The sequence below is a fragment of the Natator depressus genome, chromosome 4 (genome assembly GCF_965152275.1).
Source record: "Natator depressus isolate rNatDep1 chromosome 4, rNatDep2.hap1, whole genome shotgun sequence".
NCBI lineage: Eukaryota > Metazoa > Chordata > Testudines > Cheloniidae > Natator > Natator depressus.
In genome coordinates, this window is record NC_134237.1 from 127,454,228 (window position 1) to 127,475,412 (window position 21,185).

Genomic DNA, 21,185 nt, shown 5'->3' on the forward strand with positions numbered 1-21,185 from the left:
CCACCACTGGCAGTTTTTAAACCAAGATTGGATGTTTTTCAAAAAGATCTGCTCTAGGAATTATTTTAAGGAAGTTTATGGGGTGTGTTATACAGGAAGTCAGATTAGATGATCACAGTGGTCCCTCCAGGCTTTGTAATCTATTAATCTGTCTGTGGTTGGGAAGGATTTTTTCCCCAGGTAGACTGGCAGGGACCTTTGTGGGTTTTCACCTTCTTCTGCAGCATGGGGCCTGGTTCTCCTGGTAGGATCTTCTGGGCATATCTCAACTAATCAATTCCGTTATTGCACTGGTCATGTCACCTCAGTCTCTCCTGTTCTCTGCTTAGGGCACATAACTGTTTAGTCTCCTGAGGACTGAAATGCTTTGGTCTAAACCAAGTTATTGGGCTCAATATAGGTGTAACTAGGTGAAATTTAACGACCTGTGATACACAGGAGGTCAAACTAGATGATCTAATGGTCCTTTCTGGCCTTAAACTCTATGAAACTATGAAAAGATGCTTTCATACTTACAGATTGTATTGATATAGCAAGAGAGCCACAACTGGATAAAGACTGTATAATAATATTTATTAATCATAGAATCATAGGACTGGAAGGGACCTCGAGGTCATCTAGTCCTAGTCCTGCCATGAGTGCAGGGAACAAGCATTATCTAGACCAAAGGTTCTCAAAGTCGGTCCGCCGCTTGCTCAGGGAAAGCCCCTCGCGGGCCGGGCCAGTTTGTTTACCTGCCACATCAGCAGGTTCGGCCGACTGCAGCTCCCACTGGCCGCGGTTCGCCACTCCAGGCCAACGGGGGCTGCGGGAAGGGCAGCCAGCACATCCCTCGGCCCGCGTCGCTTCCCACAGCCCCCATTGGCCTAGAGCGGCGAACCACAGCCAGTGGGAGCCACGATCGGCTGAACCTGCTGACGCGGCCGGTAAACAAACCTGCCCGGCCTGCCAGGGGCCTTCCCTGAACAAGCGGTGGACTGGCTTTTAGAATTACTGATCTAGACCATCCCTGACAGGTGTTTGTCTAACCTGCTGTCAAGGTTCCTTCCCCACTCTGAACTCTAGGGTACAGATGTGGGGACCTGCATGAAAACCTCCTAAGCTTACTTTTACCAGCTTAGCTTAAAACTTCCCCAAGGTACAAACTATTTTACCTTTTGCCCTTAGACGTTTGGTGGTGGCAGCGATAAAGTCCAACCGGTATATTACTGGGAAAGAGCCCGTTTGGAGACGTCTTTCCTCCCAAAATCCTCCCTTACCTTTACACCCCCTTTCCTGGGGAAGGCTTGATAAAAATCCTCACCAATTTGCATAGGTGAACACAGACCCAAACCCTTGGACCTTAAGAACAATGAAAAAGCATTCAGATTCTTAAAAGAAGAATTTTAACAGAATAAAAAGTAAAAAGAATCACCTCTGTAAAATGAGGATGGTAAATACCTTACAGGGTAATCAGATTCAAAACACAGAGAATCCCTTTAGGCAAAACCTTAAGTTACAAAAAAACACAAAAACAGGAATCTACATTCCATTCAGCACAGCTTATTTTCTCAGCCATTTAAAGGAATCAGAATCTAACGCATATCTAGCTAGATTATTTACTAAGTTCTAAGACTCCATTCCTGTTCTGTCCTCGGCAAAAGCATCACACAGACAGAGAGAGAGGGGCTTTGTTTCTCCCTCCCCCCAGCTTTTGAAAATATCTTGTCTCCTCATTGGTCATTTTGGTCAGGTGCCAGCGAGGTTATCCTAGCTTCTTAACCCTTTACAGGTGAAAGGGTTTTTCCTCTGGCCAGGAGGGATTTTAAAGGTGCTTACCGTTCCCTTTATATTTATGACACCTGCTCTTAAAAATCTCCAGTGATGGAGATTCCATAACCTCCCTAGGCAATTTATTCCAGTGCTTAACCACCCTGACAGTTAGGAAGTTTTTCCTAATGTCCAACCTAAACCTCCCTTGTTGCAATTTAAAGCCCATTGCTTCTTGTCTTATCCTCAGAGGTTAAGAAGAACATTTTTTCTCCCTCCTCCTTGTAACAACCTTTTATGTACTTGAAAACTGTTATCACGTCCCTTCTCAGTCTTCTCTTTTCCAGACTAAACAAACCCAATTTTTTCAATCCTCCCTCATAGGTCATGTTTTCTAGACCTTTAATAATTTCTGTTGATCTTCTCTGGACTTTCTCCAATTTGTCCACATCTTTCCTGAAATGTGGTGCCCAGAACTGGACACAAAACTCCAGCAGAGGCCTAATCAGCACGGAGTAGAGTGGAAGAATTACTTCTCGTGTCTTGCTTACAACACTCTTGCTAATACATCCTAATGATGTTTTCTTTTTTTGCCACAGAGTAACACTGTTGACTCATATTTGGCTTATGGTCCACTATGATCCCCAGATCCCTTTCCGCAGTACTCTTTCCTAGGCAGTCACTTCCCATTTTCTATGTGTGCAACTGATTGTTTCTTCCTAAATGGAGTACTTTGCATTTGTCCTTATTGAATTTCATCCTATTTATTTCAGAACATGTCTCCAGTTTGTCCAGATCATTCTGAATTTTAATCCTATCCTCCAAATCACTTGCAACCCCTCCCAGCTTGGTATCATCCGCAAACTTTATAAGTGTACTCTCTATGCCATTATCTAAATAATTGATAAAGATATTGAACAGAACCAAACCCACAACTGATCCCTGCAGGACCCCACTTGTTATGCACTTCCAGCTTGACTGTGAACCACTGATAACTACTCTCTGGGAGCAGTTTTCCAACCAGTTTTGCACCCACCTTATAGTAGCTCCATCTAGGTTGCATTTCTCTAGTTTGTTTATGAGAACGTCATGTGAGACGGTATCAAAAGCTTTACTAAACTCAAGATATACCACATCTACCGCTCCCCCCCATCCACAAGGCTTGTTACCCTGTCAAAGAGAGCTATCAGGGTGGTTTGACACTATTTATTCTTTACAAATCCATGCCAACTGTTACTTATCACCTTATTTTCTTCTAGATGCTTGCAAGTGGATTGCTTAATTATTTGCTCCATTATCTTTCTGGGTACAGAAGGTAAGTTAATTGATAATGCTAATATGTAGTGCTTTTATAGGGGTTTCTGTTCAAGGTATCTAAAAGCAGTCTTTACAGTCACGAATTAATCCTCACCTTAGTGAAACAAGCATCCCTTCCATCTCTCTCTAACAGATGGAGACACTGAAGCCTGGACAGGCTAAGAAACATACACAAGATCTCAGAGAAAGTCTATTGCAGAATGAAGACGAGAACCCAGCTCTCCTGCTTCCCATTCTTGTGCCTTGACCACAAGGCCATTCTGCCTCCCAGTAGGAAGGATCCTACATTTTTCAGTTCCTTTTTAATTCTGGAAGTGCCATCTCATACCACACCATATCCTGGTAAAACACAGCTGCACATATGTTCCAGGATATGGTAGTCACCTGTTGGCCAACATGTCATTTGCCTGCTCTGAGCGGATACTATCCAAACAGATGCCATGGCTTCAGAGGAGCAATCCCAGGCTGCCCATACAAAGCCACCAAAGAGAATGAGATCCTGCTACACACGAGTTTGATGCTGGCTAAAACATTGACTCAGAAAACACTATCAGTATGGAAAATAGCCTTTCCCCCTGTAATGGTGAAGTCATTAGGATATTATCTGCATCCTCAGTTGAGGTCAGATTCAACAAAGGGTATGTCTGCACCGCAAAAAACAAAATGGTGTGTTCTTAGCTCAGGTTAACTATCTGGGTTAAAACAACAGTGAAGACAGAGCAAGTCTGTTTTTAACTCAGGTTAGTAGCTCAAGTTCAACCTCAAGCTCCCCTAAAGGCTTTAAGTTGAGTTGCTAACTCAGGTGAAAAGCTGACTTGCCATGTCTTCATTGCTATTTTAACCCAAGTTAGCTAACCTGAGTTAAGAACGCACCTTTTTTTTTTTTCCAGTGAAGACATATCCCAAAAGAGAGAAACTAATGCTGAAGCCTGATCCCTATGAGATGCTGAGTGTCTTTGACTCCAGCTGAAGTGAACAAGAGTTAAGGGCACTCAGCACCTTGTTGGAGCAAGTCCTCAGTTTCTACTGTAGATAACAATAATGAACTCCCAAGGTAGTAGACATTCTGAACTTCTTTAACTTGTGAAGATTGAGAGTGAAGAGATTATATTGCTTTGGCTGAAACTGGAAGAAATACTAGTGCCTGGGAACCTCTGTACAGACAAAGGATCCCATGTAAAGGCAAAGTACACTTTATAACAAAAAAGTATTCACCCAAGATATTTATTAGTTCCAAGACTAAAAGCCTTCAGCATGATTTATAGTTCACTGTGTCCTATGTGATCTACTTAGAACAGGGGTTCTCAAACTGGGGGTTGGGACCCTTCGGGGGTCGTGACGTTATTACATGGGGGGTTGTGAGCTGTTAGCCTCCACCCCAAACCCCGCTTTGCCTCCAGCATTTATAATGGTGTTAAATATATGAAAAAGTGTTTTTAATTTATAAGGGGGGGGGGTCACACTCAGAGCCTTGCTGTGTGAAAGGAGTCACCAGTACAAAAGTTTGAGAACCACTGACTTAGAACATGTGTACAACCCTTCAGCTGCGGTAACTGTAACTGATCCTGGTAGTCATAGTATGCAACTCTGGTCACCATCCAACCATGATGAGGAGTCTTGGATAAGTCACTACAAAAAGCCATAAGTGACCCATATGCAATGCAATTGTCACTGGAAAAAAACAGGTAGCATTATGTAGGAGGATACTGACGTACCCTTATGGCTTACCTCGTAATGTGAAATTCTTTGCGACTCAAACTGCAGCACAGCCCCACACACTTTACAGAAGGTGTCCGTGAAAAGATCTTTTCTCGTCGCCTCGTCCAACGTACCACCTAAAATCAAAGGTTAAAGAGAGGAACAGTCAGTAGCTAGGACAAGAAAGATTTTCATTTCTTTACTTAAGAGACATACCAGCCGCCGTTGATGTTCACATATTTACATCCAATGCAATATGATGAAACAAAGGTCCATTCACTGAATTGTGATATATTAAAGCAAGAAATCACATAGAGCCTGGTTATGTTTTCAAAGGACTATTGCAAAGCTACCTAAACCATCTCACCCACAAAACTGCTGCTCTAGTGGATCATCAAGGTATTAGTTATAGAAAACCATAAGTGTACCTGGCCCTTATAAAAATAAAGAGACAGCAAAGATTCTGCCCCAAGGACTTAGAGTCCAGTTCAGATGGATTGGAAACTGTTTGAAAGGAATGGGATGGGAACAGGCCCTTAAATAGGACTGAAGTAGTACACAGGTCCTGTGCTAGCCCTCTGCACAGGAGTGAATTTCACCGTGAGCGTGGGAAAGCTTGGCAAAAGAAGTGCGTTTTAAAGGACAGATTTGAAGGAAGATGAGAAAGTTGCTAGATACAACTAAGAGGAAGGCACTGCGGTCTTGTCAAAAAAAGTTGCACTCATTTACCTTAAATTGGTTTTTTAACGGATTTAGTTAAACTGGGGCAAACCCCTACGTGAAGGCTTTTTTCAGTTTAAGAGTGGTTTGCTCTGGTTTAGTTTAACTCTGCTCCTGGTTGATTTAGGATGGCCTACACTTGAAAGTAAACTTGGATCAAGGTATGGTATGAATTTAAAGCACAGTAGCTGGTCCATGTGTGGACACTCTTGTCCCAGAATAAGAGCATTTTATTCCCATTTAGCTTAATCCAAGGTTGACTGTGCTTTAAATTCACACTTTTGCTTAATCCGAATTAATTTTCAAGTGTAGATAAATTCTTAAACTAACCCCAAAAAGGCCACTCTTAAAATAAAGGAAGAGCGTCCACATAGGGGTATGCATTGGTTTAACTAAATGGGCTTACATTCACACCTCAGTTTAAACCCAGGCAACTTTCTTGTGTCAACAAGCCCTTAAAGCGCAGCATGGAAGTGGATATAACAAGTGTAGTTAGGAGAGATGTTTGGGAAGAGGAGAGGAGGAAACGAGAGGAAACACAGCCAGGCACTGAACTGGCAAGGCCTTGAAGATCCTGGTGAGGAGACTGAAGCAAAGAGGAAGAGCAAGTTTTAATGTCTCCACTAAGGGGGGCTCTTATAAAGGTTGGAGGAGGAAACGGCCCTTGGCGATTGGAGTCACCAGTGGAACTGCAGCTCCCATTCAGGAACAGGAAAGGAACATCCAGGGGAGCATGAGAAAGGAATGCGCCAGGTAATATGTCCAGGAACGCAGGGGATGAAAAGGACCATGTGGGTAGCCAGATGGCCTGTATGACTACAAATTATAGGGGAGGTGTCAGGTCTATGAGATGCTCTCTGTTAAGCGGTGGTCCACACTATGAAAAAGTTTGGGACCCCCCTGGCTACCAATGTTTTATTGCTCTGAATCAGAGGTGGGCAAATTACGGCCAATGGGCCACATCTGTCCCGCGGGACCATCCTGCTCAGCCCGAGCTCCCGGCAGGGGAGGCTTGCCCCCAGCCCCTCTCCCGCTGTTCCCCTTCCCCTGCAGCCACGCTGCCGCATGGGCAGTGCAGCTTGCACCCACCCACCTCCCAGGCTTTCCAATAAGCCTATCCTGCCGCTCTGAGTGGCAAGGTAAGCGCAGGGGGTGGGGGTTGGATAAGGGGAAGGAGGTCCTGGGGGGCAGTCAGGAGACAGGGAGCTGGGTGGGTTGGATAGGGGGTGGGGTCCGGGGGGGGGTGCAGTTAGGGATGGGGGTCCCAGGAGGGGGTGGTCAGGGGACAAGGAGCAGGAGGGGTTGGATGGGTCAGGAGTTCTGAGGGGGGCAGTCAGGGGGCGGGAAGTGGGAGGGGGCCAGGCTGTTTGGGGAGGCACAGACTTCCCTACCCAGCCCTCCATATCGTTTCGCAACCCCAATGTGGCCCTCAGGCCAAAAAGTTTGCCCACCCCTGCTCTGAATGATATTCCCTCTGCTAACACTAGGGAGAACACAGTCATCAGCTTATCTGTGAAGTCAAAATACCCCTGTTATAAAGGAGTGTTTTTAGACATACTCAAACACTTCTACCAATCAAGCATGCATTTAATACAAGCAGTACAACCTAGGAATGAACTGACACAGTTGCAATCATCTCACTGAAAAGGGACACCATTTGTGGCTCCTACAGAATGGAAGCCTGAGCGCATGGGACTATAAAACCACTTTGTATGTTGCTTTCATATCAGTTTAACAATCCAAAGAAAAGCTTCTACCACAAAGTCTTGATGCATTTGCACAACGTGGGGATTTGCAGACGCACAAATCTTTATTATTGTATCTATGCATATGTACAGCCCTGACTTGCACACAACTACTGGTTAATCTATAACTGCAATTCATAAGCAGAGACATTTAAAAATGTGGTCCTTACAGTCTTCTGTGTTGGGTTCCCACATTGATTGTGTGACAAATGTTGTTTTTCAGCAAGATGTCCACCGCCAGTCACTGGCTCAAAAATATTATTTCCAAATGCAAACTTTATTTTCAAACACTTTTCATGAGTTACATTGGCCAGATGCTTAATTCTAATCATGCTTTTCATTTCTCTAGCACTATCCATCCAATAACTGTAAAACAATCGGAGATTCATGATGTATTTAGTCTCATCCCTGTCAAATGGAGAGAGTAAAATGACTTGCTCCGAGCCACACAAGAAGTCCAACTCAGAGCTGGGAAGAGAGCCAAGATTTCATGATTCTCAGCTCTGTGCTTTAGTACAAGCCTACCTAAGTCTCCAAAAGTTACGAACTTTCTACAAAACTGGATCAGTTTGCTTAAAGGAAGGCCCCTTATCCTGCATAATTAGCAAGAGCACTGAACAGTAAGGGGATGTCTAAACTGGGGAAATATATATGAAGGAGATCTCTTTTTTTAAAAAAACTGAATTGGAATGTAAGTGAATACATGTGATAATATTACCATGGGAAATGGCTGCCTTATTTACCATTGGAAAATGTTTGCAATATTTCTTGTTTTGAACAGGGAAACTCGGACAATCCTTCCTGTACCACTCAAGAACACTAATTGTAAATATGGTCTCCTGACCGTAGATCCACAATGCACAGCTTTCTTAGCAGAGGAAAAAGTATGTGCGGTCAGACATTTCTATAGCACACCTAAGAATCCTGACATGGAATGCAAAAGCGAAAAGAAGTTATAGCGTTAGCAGCAGGGAATTGGATCTGGTGGTTTCAAGGAACTGAGTTGAAACAACTAACTGGATGCCATAAAGTTATGTTTTACCATTGTATGCCTACAGAAAACAGACACCCATTTGATATTTGGTTTTATAAGGAATAGCAGGTCTCCTGAACTTCCAGTCCAACAAGAAGTTGCACTATTAATAGGCAGTCACTTCTTAAAGATATGTGTTTAGATTCTCAAGTCAGTGCAAGGGATTGGGACACAAATCGTCCACAATTTTTAGTGGAAAATTTGTCTAAATCCCTCAGGCTGCTTTGAAAATCTTAACCATAGTACTCAAACTATGCATCACCTGAACCGAACGGATGCTGGTTTACAGTGGGCATTTTTTATTTCTTGTCAATGCAATTCGGGGTGGGGTCTGTGTAAAAGTAGAATTTTGTTACCATAGCTTTTCTTATTCTAGAGTCTCATTTTTTCCTATCATTTCAAAGCATACCGACTACATAATAAGGTCTGACTGTGAGCCATCATTAGTATAGTAAGAACACCTAAAAAAGACTAGCCAAAATTTTCAAAAAATGGATGCTGAAGTTCCCACATCCACATTCAAGAATAAATGGCCTCTTTTTCCAAGAGCGCTGAGTGCCCAGCAGCTTCAATTGACTTCAGTGGGATAAAAAAGTCAAAATATAAATGTAGGACTTCTGCTTGAGTTCTAAACTTCAATCCAGAGTTTATGAGCAATTCAATGGTCTTGTAAAAGTCTGTATCAGTACATCAAACTCAATGTATCTGTTAGATTTTTATGGTATGCCTACAGTCATGGTATCTAAGTGCTGCACAAAATTAATGGACATTATTACATGACACTAACATGGATTTTTTCTCTCCATTCCTCTGGGAGCGTAAGATGACAGCCACCCTTATCATAAAGATTGGAGATCAGTGAGGTATGATTTTTTTATGTGCAAAAGACTATCGTAGTCATGTTTCAAGAAACTAGAGTTTGAACTATTGGTATTTTTCCGTTTATAATTTCTATGGCTCTGCTTATTCCTAGATTGCCCTTTCGAGCTAAACACAGAAGTGAGCATATGATTTTTAAGCTTCTCAGTCCTAAAAATAATCACACGGAAGCCAGGTTTACACCTAAACTTTAGGTTGACCTAGCTACGTCATTCAGGGGTGTGAAAAATTCATACCCGCGTAATATAGTTAAGTCAGCCTAAGCCATGGTGTAGACACAGCTAGGCTGACAGAAAAATTCTTCCATCAGCTTAGCTACTTTCTCTCACAAGGGTGGATTATCTACAGCGATGGAAAGACTATAGCTGTGTTGCTGTAGCATAGACATAACCTAAGGGTCACCTGAGAAAAGTAACTGCATATCAGGTACACTGTATGCTTTCCACTTCTTGTGCTGTCAAACAGCTAACACCTGCTGGCTGGCTACTCTGGGTCAAGCAACTTTAATTTTACATTATAAGCACTCTGGGGAACAGAAGATGAACATTTCCCTCTGGTGATTGCCAAGAACTGTTGCACTATAAATGGCATTCTTAAACACATGTACTTTTTATTTATCAGAGAATGAATGGAGTGCTGCAAATCAAAGTCAGCATTTAGTCAGGTCCATTTGCAGCCCTTATCTCACAGATAACAAAAATTAAAGGTGGAGGAGGGCTATTAATTGATCTAGTTCATTCCCCTTTAAGAGCGGGTTGGGAGGGGTCAATACAATTTACTGATGCTTCTTGCTAGTCACCCTACCACTCAGCTGTATGCACACAACAAGCAATGTGTTGTTAATTTCACTTTGCTATTAAAATGCTGCAAAGAGAAACTGACTAATCCTACTCAGTTTTTCTTTGTAGCAATGTCAAACTGTGTCAAACTTCCAAAAGGACACAGGCTAGGACTAGTCAGCTTCCCCTCTTCATTAAACTCGGATATTGTTTCAAGAAAAAAATGACTAGGACACAGGAATTGCCATACCAGATCAGAATAGTGGTCGATCTATTCTGGTACCCTGTTTCTGACAGTGGCCAAACCAGATACCTCAGAGGAAGGTGCAAGAAACACTGTAATAGCCAATTACAAAATAATCTACAATAGAAGATTTTTTTCTAGCTCTCAGTCACTTGTTTATCCCTGAAGCCTGAGGGTTTGTGTGTTTCAGGACAAAAAAAATCCCATAAACTAATGAAGATTAGGAAGCTTTCTATACGGGTAGGTTATACCACAACTGCTCATTGCAGAGTTTCTTGTATCTTCCTCTAACGCAGCTAGTACCGGCCATTGTCAGAAATAAATATTGGATTAGAGAAACCACTGGTCTGATCTGGTATTGTAATTCCTATGTTTTCTCTTAGACCATTTATAATCCTTTTCTGAATCCTGCTATGCTCTTGTCCTCAATGACATCTCGTGGTAATGACTTCCTCTGGTTAACTGCCTTGCATTAAAAAAGAAAAAATCTTACTAGTTTTAAATGTTGCCTTTCATTTTCAATGAGTGTCCCCCTGTTCTTTTATTATGCAAAAGGATAATAGTAGGACATGATACACCTAGACAATACCATTTTTTATTTTCTATACCTCTATCATGTCACATCTTAGATCCCTCCTTTCTTAGTAGTTCCTATCTTTCCAATCTCTCCGTAGAAGCTTCCATACTTTTGATCAATTTTGTCTTTGCTCTCCAGACATCTCCTCCCTCTCCTATTTTAGCTCTATCTTTTCTCTAATAGGGTAATCAGAATCCAGGTGAGAATACATTGAGGAAGTGGCATAATGTTCTCTGCATTATTTTCTATTCTGTTATTTGCACATCTTAACATTTGTAGTATTGCCAACCCCAAGAGTCCAAAAAAAGAGTTGAGCTCAAAGAGACTGATGTAAATATCATTAAATTGTTTTTAAAAAAATAATAAATTCAGGATTGTTGTTTTTTGGAGCCTTTAGGGTTCACATTCTTCACACCATGACGGCTAGAAACTCCCCCCCCAGTGGAAGTTGAGATTTTCAACTAATAACATGACAAGGAACCAAGGCTTTTGGAGAGACACTTAATATTATGAGTCTTCTGATACAATCATAAGAACTGGCAACATTTGTTTACTCTTTACTCTTTTGACTGCTGCTGCACAGTGAGCAGAGATTTATACTGAGTTGCCACAGTGACAAACAGGTCTTGTTTTTGACTAGTCATAGTTAATTTAGAACCCAGCCATGTACATAGGTAGTTCAAATGATGCTTTCCCATGCGCATGACCTTGCATTTGTCAAATTCCCATGATCAGCATTTTGCATTCTGTTACAAAAAGAAACTGAATAGCACTAGTCATCATCCCTCTACAAGCTTCTGATATGTGAAGCATGGCAAAAAGGCAGGAATTTAAAAACAAGAGGAAAGGGGGACTATATAGCATGCAAAGTTGCAAGTAATATTAAAAAAAATCCCATTAAAAATATTATCTATATGGTAAATCTGGGTGAGTAGGTTTGCAAATCAGGCTAGCAAATTGTCATGCTCATGTTGCCAGAGAGCTGAATAGTTTGATTGTTTAGTAGAATTAGGCCAACAATTTTTTTTTTTTTTAACCTAGCTGCCTAAAGTTTGGCTCCTAAATAAGCTTTGTCTGTAGAGGAAAGGTTAAGTTTAGGTCCAACTTAGCTGGTATGAGCTTGCTAAGTCTGACAAACTCAACTGCCTGCCCGCCCCCCCCCCTTTTTATACACACTGTACATACACAGAAACACTTTTAGCTTAGTAACCTGACCTGCTGAAATTGAGCTGAAGGCATTAACATGTGTCTGCATTAGGAAATGTGATAGCTAAGCCCAACATAACCGTACCCACTTTTCCTAACCCAGGCAAGGCCTTAAGTGGCCTGATTTTCAAAGGTACTGAGCACCTGCAGCTCCTACTGAAGCCAGTCAGAGCTGTAGATGCTCATCACGTCTGGAAAAACATTGAGCCGTTTCCTGGTGCTTGACTTTAGGAACTTAAATCTGAAAGTTTTGGCTTTAGGCATGTGAAATATATCTTACCTTTGTGTCAACACAGATTTTAAAGCAAAATACTTACCCAGTAATACACCCCATTATCCAGTGTGTAACATGATCACGCAGTAGAAACATACAGACCAAAATTCAGGCATGGATGCAGCTCCTATTGAAATCTAATCCAGCCAGTACATCACGAAGGCTCTTCAGGGTGGCCTATGCAATCTGAGTCCAGTTCTTAGTGGGCAAGTGTGCACATCACAAAGCCAATGCACTGTCATTCGTTTTGGCATTCCCAGCACAAATGACAAGAACTGGAGAATGAATTTACCCTCATCTCCTTTCAGCAATCCCTCAAGAAGGCTACTGATGCACTGTGGCAGCAGAGTGGGGAACCATGCCTTGCCACTGCCTATGATGAACCTGAGAGTACACAGAGGACTTCTGTCTCAAAGACAGCACCTTTTATGACAACTAAATATACTTTAAAAAACCCAAACTGCCCACCTTTGAATCCAACAGCACCGTTAAGGAGAAACATTACAGAGATACTGAATTCAAAGTGGCAGCCTTGCATGATTGCCATTTTGAACTCAGTATTTTGTCCATGACCAAAAAAACTTTGTGAAGCATTCCAGGGCATGGGCTCAGATCACTCTGAACTAACATTCTGTCATTTAAAGAAGATTCACCCTCACAAAATAGACAAATGATTTTTTCCTACAAAGCGATTGGTCCTCATTTATTGGACATTTATATTGATAATGAGAACATCCAGACTTACATTAGATAGGATGAAAATAAAGTGAAGGAGTGATATAAATCCTCCTGCTTTCGCACACAAGTCAATCAGTATGTGACTGGGGTTACAAAGAAACTTCCCTCTGGATAGGTTATTCCATAATGGTCCACTATAAAGTTTCTTACTCATTTCTCTGAAGCACTCGCCATTGTTAGAAGAAGGACACTGGGCTAGCTGGACAGTTGGCCTGATCTGGCAAAGCACTTCCTATCTGCTCCGTTACTGACTTGTCATGTGACCTTGGATAGGTCATTTAAGTTTTTGCCTCGGTTTCACCATCTGTAAAATGGAGATTGTAATGTTTACTCATCTATCCCTCAAACAGGGGTTGTGAGACTCAGTGTTTTGTAAAGTCCACTGAGATGCTCACAAAGGAAGTGCTATAGAAGTGGAAATATTAATGATCAGAAATATTGGGAGTAAGGAACAAAATAAAGAAGGGTAAGTTTCTCCCAATCACCATCTTCCTAACCCAGGGTGATATCCTGACCCTGCTGAAATCAGTGGGAGTTTTGCCATTGACTTCAATGGAGCTAGAATTTCACTCCCTGTGTTTATATGTGATATTTAATGAGTAGATTTGGAGATTCTCATGGTCATTAACCAATTTATCCTCAGTATCCTTGGGAAATACAGACCATTGATTTTGTTCTGATCTTAGTGATATTGTGCAGTAGTCTGAGGAGACAAAGCAATAATTCTTGCCTGTGATTTCAGGGCTTACTATATTTGATCACTACAGAACTCAGCCTATCTCCAATAATGTCCCTTCACAAATGAATCAGAAGTATATCTGTATAACTTCACTGTAACTCCTGAATATGTAGCTGAACAAATATTTCCTGACACTGCAGTTACAGCTGGTAAGATCAGTCACCATTGCCACTAGAAGTCACAGGATCTGGAGCGTCACGTTAGAATGACAGTATTTAGGGGCTTCAGAAAAGATGTTTAGATGAGCCTCTTTGGCTAATGCCTGAGAAAAAGTTTTGACTGCCTCAATGTATGTTCCCACACGAAGGCAGAATTAACAATCCAGTGTGTGATTTGTATTACAGCAATCCTAGTGACACCAACCAGGATTACAGCCTCTTTGTGCAGGGTACTGTACAAACATAAGAAATAGTCCTTTCTCCTGTTTAAAACACACCTCACGGGTGTACAACACAATGGAAGGGGCATGAAGACAAAGGTGACTGTTACAGAACACAAGATTGCATAAGGTAACTGTGGGTCTACGTTCCCATCGGCAGCGAGATTCAGAGTCTGGGTCAACGGACTTGGGCTTGTGCTACAGGGCTAAAAATAGCATTGTAGACATTTGGGCTTGTACTGGAGCCCAGGCTCTGTGACCACCCACTTTGCTGGGTTTCAGAGCCCAGAGCAATAGGGGGAAAGAAGCCTTCCCTGCTCTTAGCCATGCCATACCCGTTCTGTTGATATAGAACACTTCAATTGGGCAGTAATTACAGAATCCACCCGTTTTGCTGGAAGTGGTGGCTGGTGGGAGAAATGAGGGAATAATTGAGAGTTTTGATTCTCTTGCTTTACGCAAATAGATTTAAATAGATTGCCCAAACCTACCTAGTGACTGCTTTTGCTGTTATGCATTTGAATTTATCATCAGGAGATCTAAAGCACTAGATGGGTGCTTACTGGTATTATTTTATATATCAAAATGAATATAGCTGTGTCAACAGAATTGAAATTCACATGCAGGAAGAAAAAATATCCAAGTATTGGTTCAATTATGCAAAGACTAATTGTTGGATATTTGTGCATTTCAGTAGAACAGCTGAAACTAATCAAATGTTATAAATTCAAACCCCAAGTCCTCCAAATAAGTTATTACAGAGGGCTGGGGCCCTAAAGCAGAGAGAAGAGATGAATCTAGAGATGGATTCAGAAGAGGCAGAGCAGTGAGAAAGCTGTTCCAGAAGGTGGAAATAGCAGGGGAAAAGCACCCAACCCACCCACCCCCCAACTGTAGGGACAGCGAAGTCAAGCAATCCAGGAGCACAGGATCGAGCCAGCTTGTTACAATTCATTATTACTAGAAGTCTGCTCTGTATTTCCCTGTTATTGCTGAATAATCCACAGACCAAATACATTAATAAAGCCCTTTAAAAATGGGCCCAGCAGAGAAACAGAACCATAGGAGAAGGGAAGGAACAGAACAGCTGTCCTCCAACAGTGACCACTTGGCAATGGGCCCCAGAGAACTGGCTAACTGCACATTGCTAACCTTCCTCCATAGTTTCCAGGTGCTACATCACATTAAAGGCAACTAAGTTACATATAATATTTTTGTAACACTACTTATGCATATAATTAATTGCTGTACTTGCCACAGTGATGATGTGCAATTGCAAATGGGAGAGGATGTGGTTTAGGTGACAGGGAATGGGAGCGTTCGTGTTCCTAAAGCCTATTAAGATGTGACTGTGCTCCACGCTATGAAAAAGTATTAGAACTCCTGAATGAGGACAATTTAATCACATCCTGAACCTCAGCACTACTTGATTGATCACTGCCTTTGGCATCATGCCCTGCATGCCATTTATGTACAGCAACGTTCCTGAGTACACACATTGCTGTGCTTCTAATGTACATATAACTATAGACATTGCCTATTCACCAGAAATATTTACTGCCTTTTTACACCCTTATTATTGAAGATTACCAGGCATCCGTGTGAATCAGGTCTCAATTCAGGTCATTGTATTTGGCCACACCACCTTTCCCTCTTATGGCCAGTTATGGGAAAAGACTTGCACTGACAGTGTAATAATGGTAGATATGAACATCTTAACGCTAAGCACAAGAAAGTGCTCTTAAAAGGCTGACATGCCACAGTGGTGCTGTGATGATTCCAGAGAAACACAGTGCTGCCATGGCTCAATTAATATATAGTCCCAGGCTCAGAATTTTGGCATGCAAGACAGTTATTTATTACTCTGAAAAATGCAACTCTGTATTAATAAGGAGAACCCATTGGGCCAAACCCTGCTGTGCTTCCTAAGACAAAGCTTGCAGTGAAGCGAGTTTAACTGGACCTTACTGGGGCCAGCTGTAAAGTATGCTGCTTTGAAGCATATATTCTATGGGCAGTTTACATTTTGAAAACTTTTAAGCACTTGTGATAGATACCAAAGAGGCAACTCAGGAAAGCAGAGTCCTCTATTGATCAGCAGAAGATACACAGACACTATAATTTCGCTATACAGTCCTGCCATTCTACGTTAGAGGGTCCACCATTAGGCATGTGGGCTGTGAGTCACTACTAGGTCTCTTTAGTGCGTGACTTCTCTCTGCTGAGAATGCTAACAAACAGTGCCTGTTACAATGTAAACTCCTGATTCTGAGACCAGAGTAATTGTGGACCATAAACAACTCATTTCACACAGGCCTCTGAACAGTCCTCAAATGAAGAGATTTTTGTCCATTCTGACCATGTTTTGAACTATGATCTGGAGGTGAAATGCTCCAGATTTCATTACCAATCACACCATCCAAATTACTACAGTGACTACTAACTGTATTAATAATGGATTACTGAACGTGTGTATAAACATCAGTATATGTTAGTGGATAGTGTTTAAATAGAAATTTTAGTGTGTTAATGCTGTTCTGCACATTAGTGACAACAGGATAAAAGCAAGACATTTCACACCTGAGTGTGATATACTATACAATACATATGCAAAGGAGGACACAACAGGGTAAATTAAGTAAGTTGTATTTAAAAAGGAGAAACAATTGTCTTGTGCTTAAACCACAGGACTTTCATCAGGACAACTTGGTTCTAGTCTAAGCTCCACAATACGCTTGTTACCTTGGAAAAAGAAAAGGAGGACTTGTGGCACCTTAGAGACTAACAAATTTATTTGAGCATCCGATGAAGTGAGCTGTAGCTCACAAAAGCTTATGCTCAAATAAATTTGTTAGTCTCTAAGGTGCCACAAGTACTCCTTTTCTTTTTGCGGATACAGACTAACACAGCTGCTACTCTGAAACTTGTTACCTTGGGTGAGTCACCTTTATCTGGGCAAAGCTTTTCAAATGCAACTAATTTTATCTAAATTCATACTATATTTAGGTGCCTCACTTTAAGCTTAAAAATGTGTTTCCTCATCTGTACTATGAGGAAAATAGTTACCTACCTCATGAGGGTGAGATCAGACTAATTCATATTAATTTGAAAGATTTCTTTGAGATCTTCAACCAGATGAATGCTAAGAGAAAATAATTATCCTAGTTTTCGGAGTGAATGTAACTCAAATTCCTCGCATTATTCTTCTCAGTCCAAATCTTAACATTCTCACTGATTAAATGCCTTTATTGTCTTAAAAACCAATGAGTAAGTGTTTTGAAGATCAGAAGCGTTCTGTAATCTCTTCCAAATTCAAATATACATACCAGTTGTTGCACACTAGCACTGCTCGACTACTCAAGAATGTCAATACATAAGTGAAAGAACTGAAAGCTCCATTTCTTCCAGCTTAAGAACTCATGAGATGAAACTCAGCTGGTTTAGAGACCTACACATAAAGATGCCTATTTGACTTCCCTGATGGTTGTGAGAAGATGGACACTTCTCTGCTAGGAAATGGACTAAAACCAAACTTTTCAGAAAGATCAGAGAGCATCCACATGAGCCCTTAGATATTTTATACTTTTAAAAAACAGCTTTTTTTAAATTACAGATGGATTTTTAAAAAATGTGCTGGATGTGCTATTGGCAATGAAGTGTCTCATGAACAAATGATGACCACGCTGGCAGATTTATTGGCATGAAATACAGCAGATTGTAGCCATCCTCATCTTTAATATGGGCTGTGGCCTGTGGAGACTACAAGTTCCATCATGCAATGCACTAGTTTGACACAAGCAAAGGCCACTTGGATCAACAAGGAGTATCACAGAATATCAGGGCTGGAAGGGATCTCAGGAGGTCATCTAGTCCAACCCCCTGCTCAAAGCAGGACCAATCCCCAACTAAATCATCCCAGCCAGGGCTTTGTCAAGCCCGATCTTAAAAACTTCTAAGGAAGGAGATTCCACCACCTCCCTAGGTAACGCATTCTAGTGTTTCACCACCCTCCTAGTGAAAAAGTTTTTCCTAATATCCAACCTAAACCTCCCCCACTGCAACTTGAGACCATTACTCCTTGTTCTGTCACCTGCTACCACTGAGAACAGTCTAGATCCATCCTCTTTGGAACCCCCTTTCAAGTAGTTGAAAGCAACTATCAAATCCCCCCTCATTCTTCTCTTCTGCAGACTAAACAATCCCAGTTCCCTCAGCCTCTCCTCATAAGCCATGTGTTCCAGTCCCCCAATCATTTTTGTTGCCCTCTGCTGGACACTTTCCAATTTTTCCACATCCTTCTTGTAGTGTGGGGCCCAAAATTGGACACAGTAGTCCAGATGAGGCCTCACCAATGTTGAGCAGAGGGGGAACAAACACGTCCCTCGATCTACTGTCAATGCCCCTACTGATACAGCCCAAAATGCCGTTAGCCTTCTTGGCAACAAGGGCACACTGTTGACTCATATCCAGCTTCTTGTCCACTGTAACCTCTCGGTACTTTTCTGCAGGACTGCTGCCTAGCCATTTGATCCCTAGTGTGTAGCAGTGCATGGGATTCTTCTGTTCTAAGTGCAGGACTCTGCACTTGTCCTTGTTGAACCTCATCAGTATCCTATGCTGGAACTTTTAAACTCAGTGGGCCACATCTCTAAAACAGGGAAATATGTCCAGCACTGGTCATATGCTTAGCAAGGACATTTGCTTATTTAGTACATCCCTTAGAATCAATTAAAATAGTCTGAGTTTTCGCTAGCAAAGAGATATTCCCAGGACAGAAGGTACAAAGTCAATATAGTTTTTACTTGATGCACAGTTAGGGATAATTGATAAAGAATGGCAGCTGAGGTAACATTAAGCAAATTTACAAGGCTGGAGTTTGCAAAGAAAAGAAGTGAGCAATGTGGAAAAAATAAAAACACACACTCTTCTTCTTAATACCACTTCCCAAGAACTGTAATCTTAAAAGAATATCAAGATACATTCTCTTTGTATCTATTGAACAAAACACCACCACCTAATTCAGTGCTCTTCTGCTCTCTGGTGCAGAACCTGTCTGTATTACCTTCGATTCTACTGTTTCCCTTTATTTGCATTTATGGTCTTACCTTCTGAGCCCAACTCAGAGAGAGAAGTCTAATAATCTGAACCCAGGACTGGGACACAAAGTATTCACATTCTAAACTTACTCTGAGCCAAATCTTATGCTTTGATAATCATTACAGAGCTGCTGAAAATTTATTAACTTAATTACTAAAGCATTTTGGAAGCTTTTTGAAGATTCCTTTTACAGCGAAAACAGGCTTCCTAAACACTTTACCTATGCTTACATCAGTGATTGTTCTCTGATCCTTATAAAGGTGACTGCACAACCATATCCCAGATGAGCATGGATTTAAAAAATATGACTATATGAAAGCTCTACTATATTTATTGCTATCTTATCCTTATGCTTTACCATATTAAAGACCCAGCATAAATGTAATTAATTTATATGCCAAAATTCTAAGCATTGTTCTTTATTAAAAGACATTCACAATGAAAGTCTTTAAATAACCATTCATCTCCTAATCTTTATTTTATCTTTATAGAAAGCCCATTCCACAGCAAGCAACGATCTATTATTCACCACTTGAATCTATTATCCTTAGTTTGCGGTAGTATAATTATTAACCACAGCTAAGTGTGGTATCACAAACAAATCATCATGTGAGAAACAAATTCAGATGAAAAAGAGAGACCCAATTGTACCTGAACAGATACATACTCATATAAACCAATCATTCTTGGGAGCAGTAGCTCTTGTACGTACACCAGCAGCACTGTGCCCAAAGCGATCAATGAGGTACACTAGTTAATGGCAGACGGTCAGCCAGCAGAGCAAACAACACTTTTTGGGGGAACCTCCATAAGAAGTGTCTTAATTTTTCAAAATGATCAGTTAAAAAAAGAAGAAATTTTCTGATTGTAATACCAAGTACAAATATCACCAGTACCTCTTTATAAGGCCATAACCGCCACATTTTTATCATTTAAATTTGTTTTTACTTTTCCACTGTCTGAAAATAGCATTCTTAAGTTTTAAAATAAACGTCTTTGTCCAACTAAGCAAATATCCTGTTATGACTGCTTGAAATAACCATTTAATTTACTTCCTTGTTCTATTTTTATTCATGTTCTTAAACTGCACCCAGTAGATTCAACATGAGCAGTGCAGGAGTCCTGTATGTTAACTGCTCAACAGCCAAAACTGGCAATACAAAGCAGCTTTGGTGTAGAACCTAGTGAATTATAACAATTTAAAGGCAGCTTAAGCCACTTGACTGTAGCCCTTTGAGAGCATTTAGAAACAGTGCAGAAGACTCTAAAGGTTAATATGAAATGGATTAAAAACTAATCTGACGACTATTAGTGATGAGACGTCGTGGAATCATAATGGAGAACATCAATTAGTACCAGAATGGAGACACTCAATGAGGGTGGGAATGCAACATCCAAAAGAAGAGGAATTCACACTAATGTACTCATAGACTCAGCATTTATATACTGCTTTTCATCTACAGAACTCCCAATGCTTTTTGATTTCGCTTTATCACCACCCCTATCATACAGGGAGGGTAAGAGGTGAGGAGATGTTAAGGCCCACATTTTCATGAGCAGAATAATTTAGGTGCCTCCATTTTCCATTGTCCAAATTTAGACATTTTACAAAACAATGGAAGCTGGAGGTCCTCACCATCTCCTAAAATCAGGACCAGGGAAGCTTAAATTGGGCATCTCCACCACTTCCCCCCCCCCCCAAAATCAAATGGACAGTTTTGAAAGCTTGGGCCAGTTGAGTAGTCTATTGCTGCACACTGAGTCTGCAGCAGAATTAAGAGACAAGGATTCAATTCCTGACACTCTGTTCTTAGCTACCCCACTGTAGGAGCATGCTTTGCTGCATTTGTTTTAGCCTTGTAACTATTTGTCTGTTCCTCCTTTGGCACAGTGCTTTGATACAGCAATTAAAGCACTTTATGAAATATTACTGTACTAATTTATTTTTGCTACATGCTAAAAGTTCTCAGACATTTTCTCTTAACTTTGTCCTTACAAAAGTGTAGGGACA

At 41.2% G+C, this 21,185-nt stretch overlaps 1 protein-coding gene across 4 annotated transcripts in view; it reads right to left on the reverse strand.

Moving 5' to 3' along the window:
• Positions 1-21,185, reverse strand: part of KRCC1 (lysine rich coiled-coil 1) — a 50,010-nt gene that overhangs the window by 18,369 nt on the left and 10,456 nt on the right. For 3 of the 4 annotated variants that reach the window (XR_012639380.1, XR_012639379.1, XM_074951892.1), the window contains exon 2: positions 4,795-4,901. Coding sequence is in view for 1 of the 4 variants with exons in the window: in XM_074951892.1 (XP_074807993.1) it covers positions 4,795-4,901 (107 nt within the window). In the remaining 3 variants the exon portion in view is untranslated. Of the gene's footprint in view, positions 1-1,259; positions 1,342-4,794; positions 4,902-21,185 lie in introns of those variants that run through there. The other variant, XR_012639381.1, reaches the window with a different exon arrangement.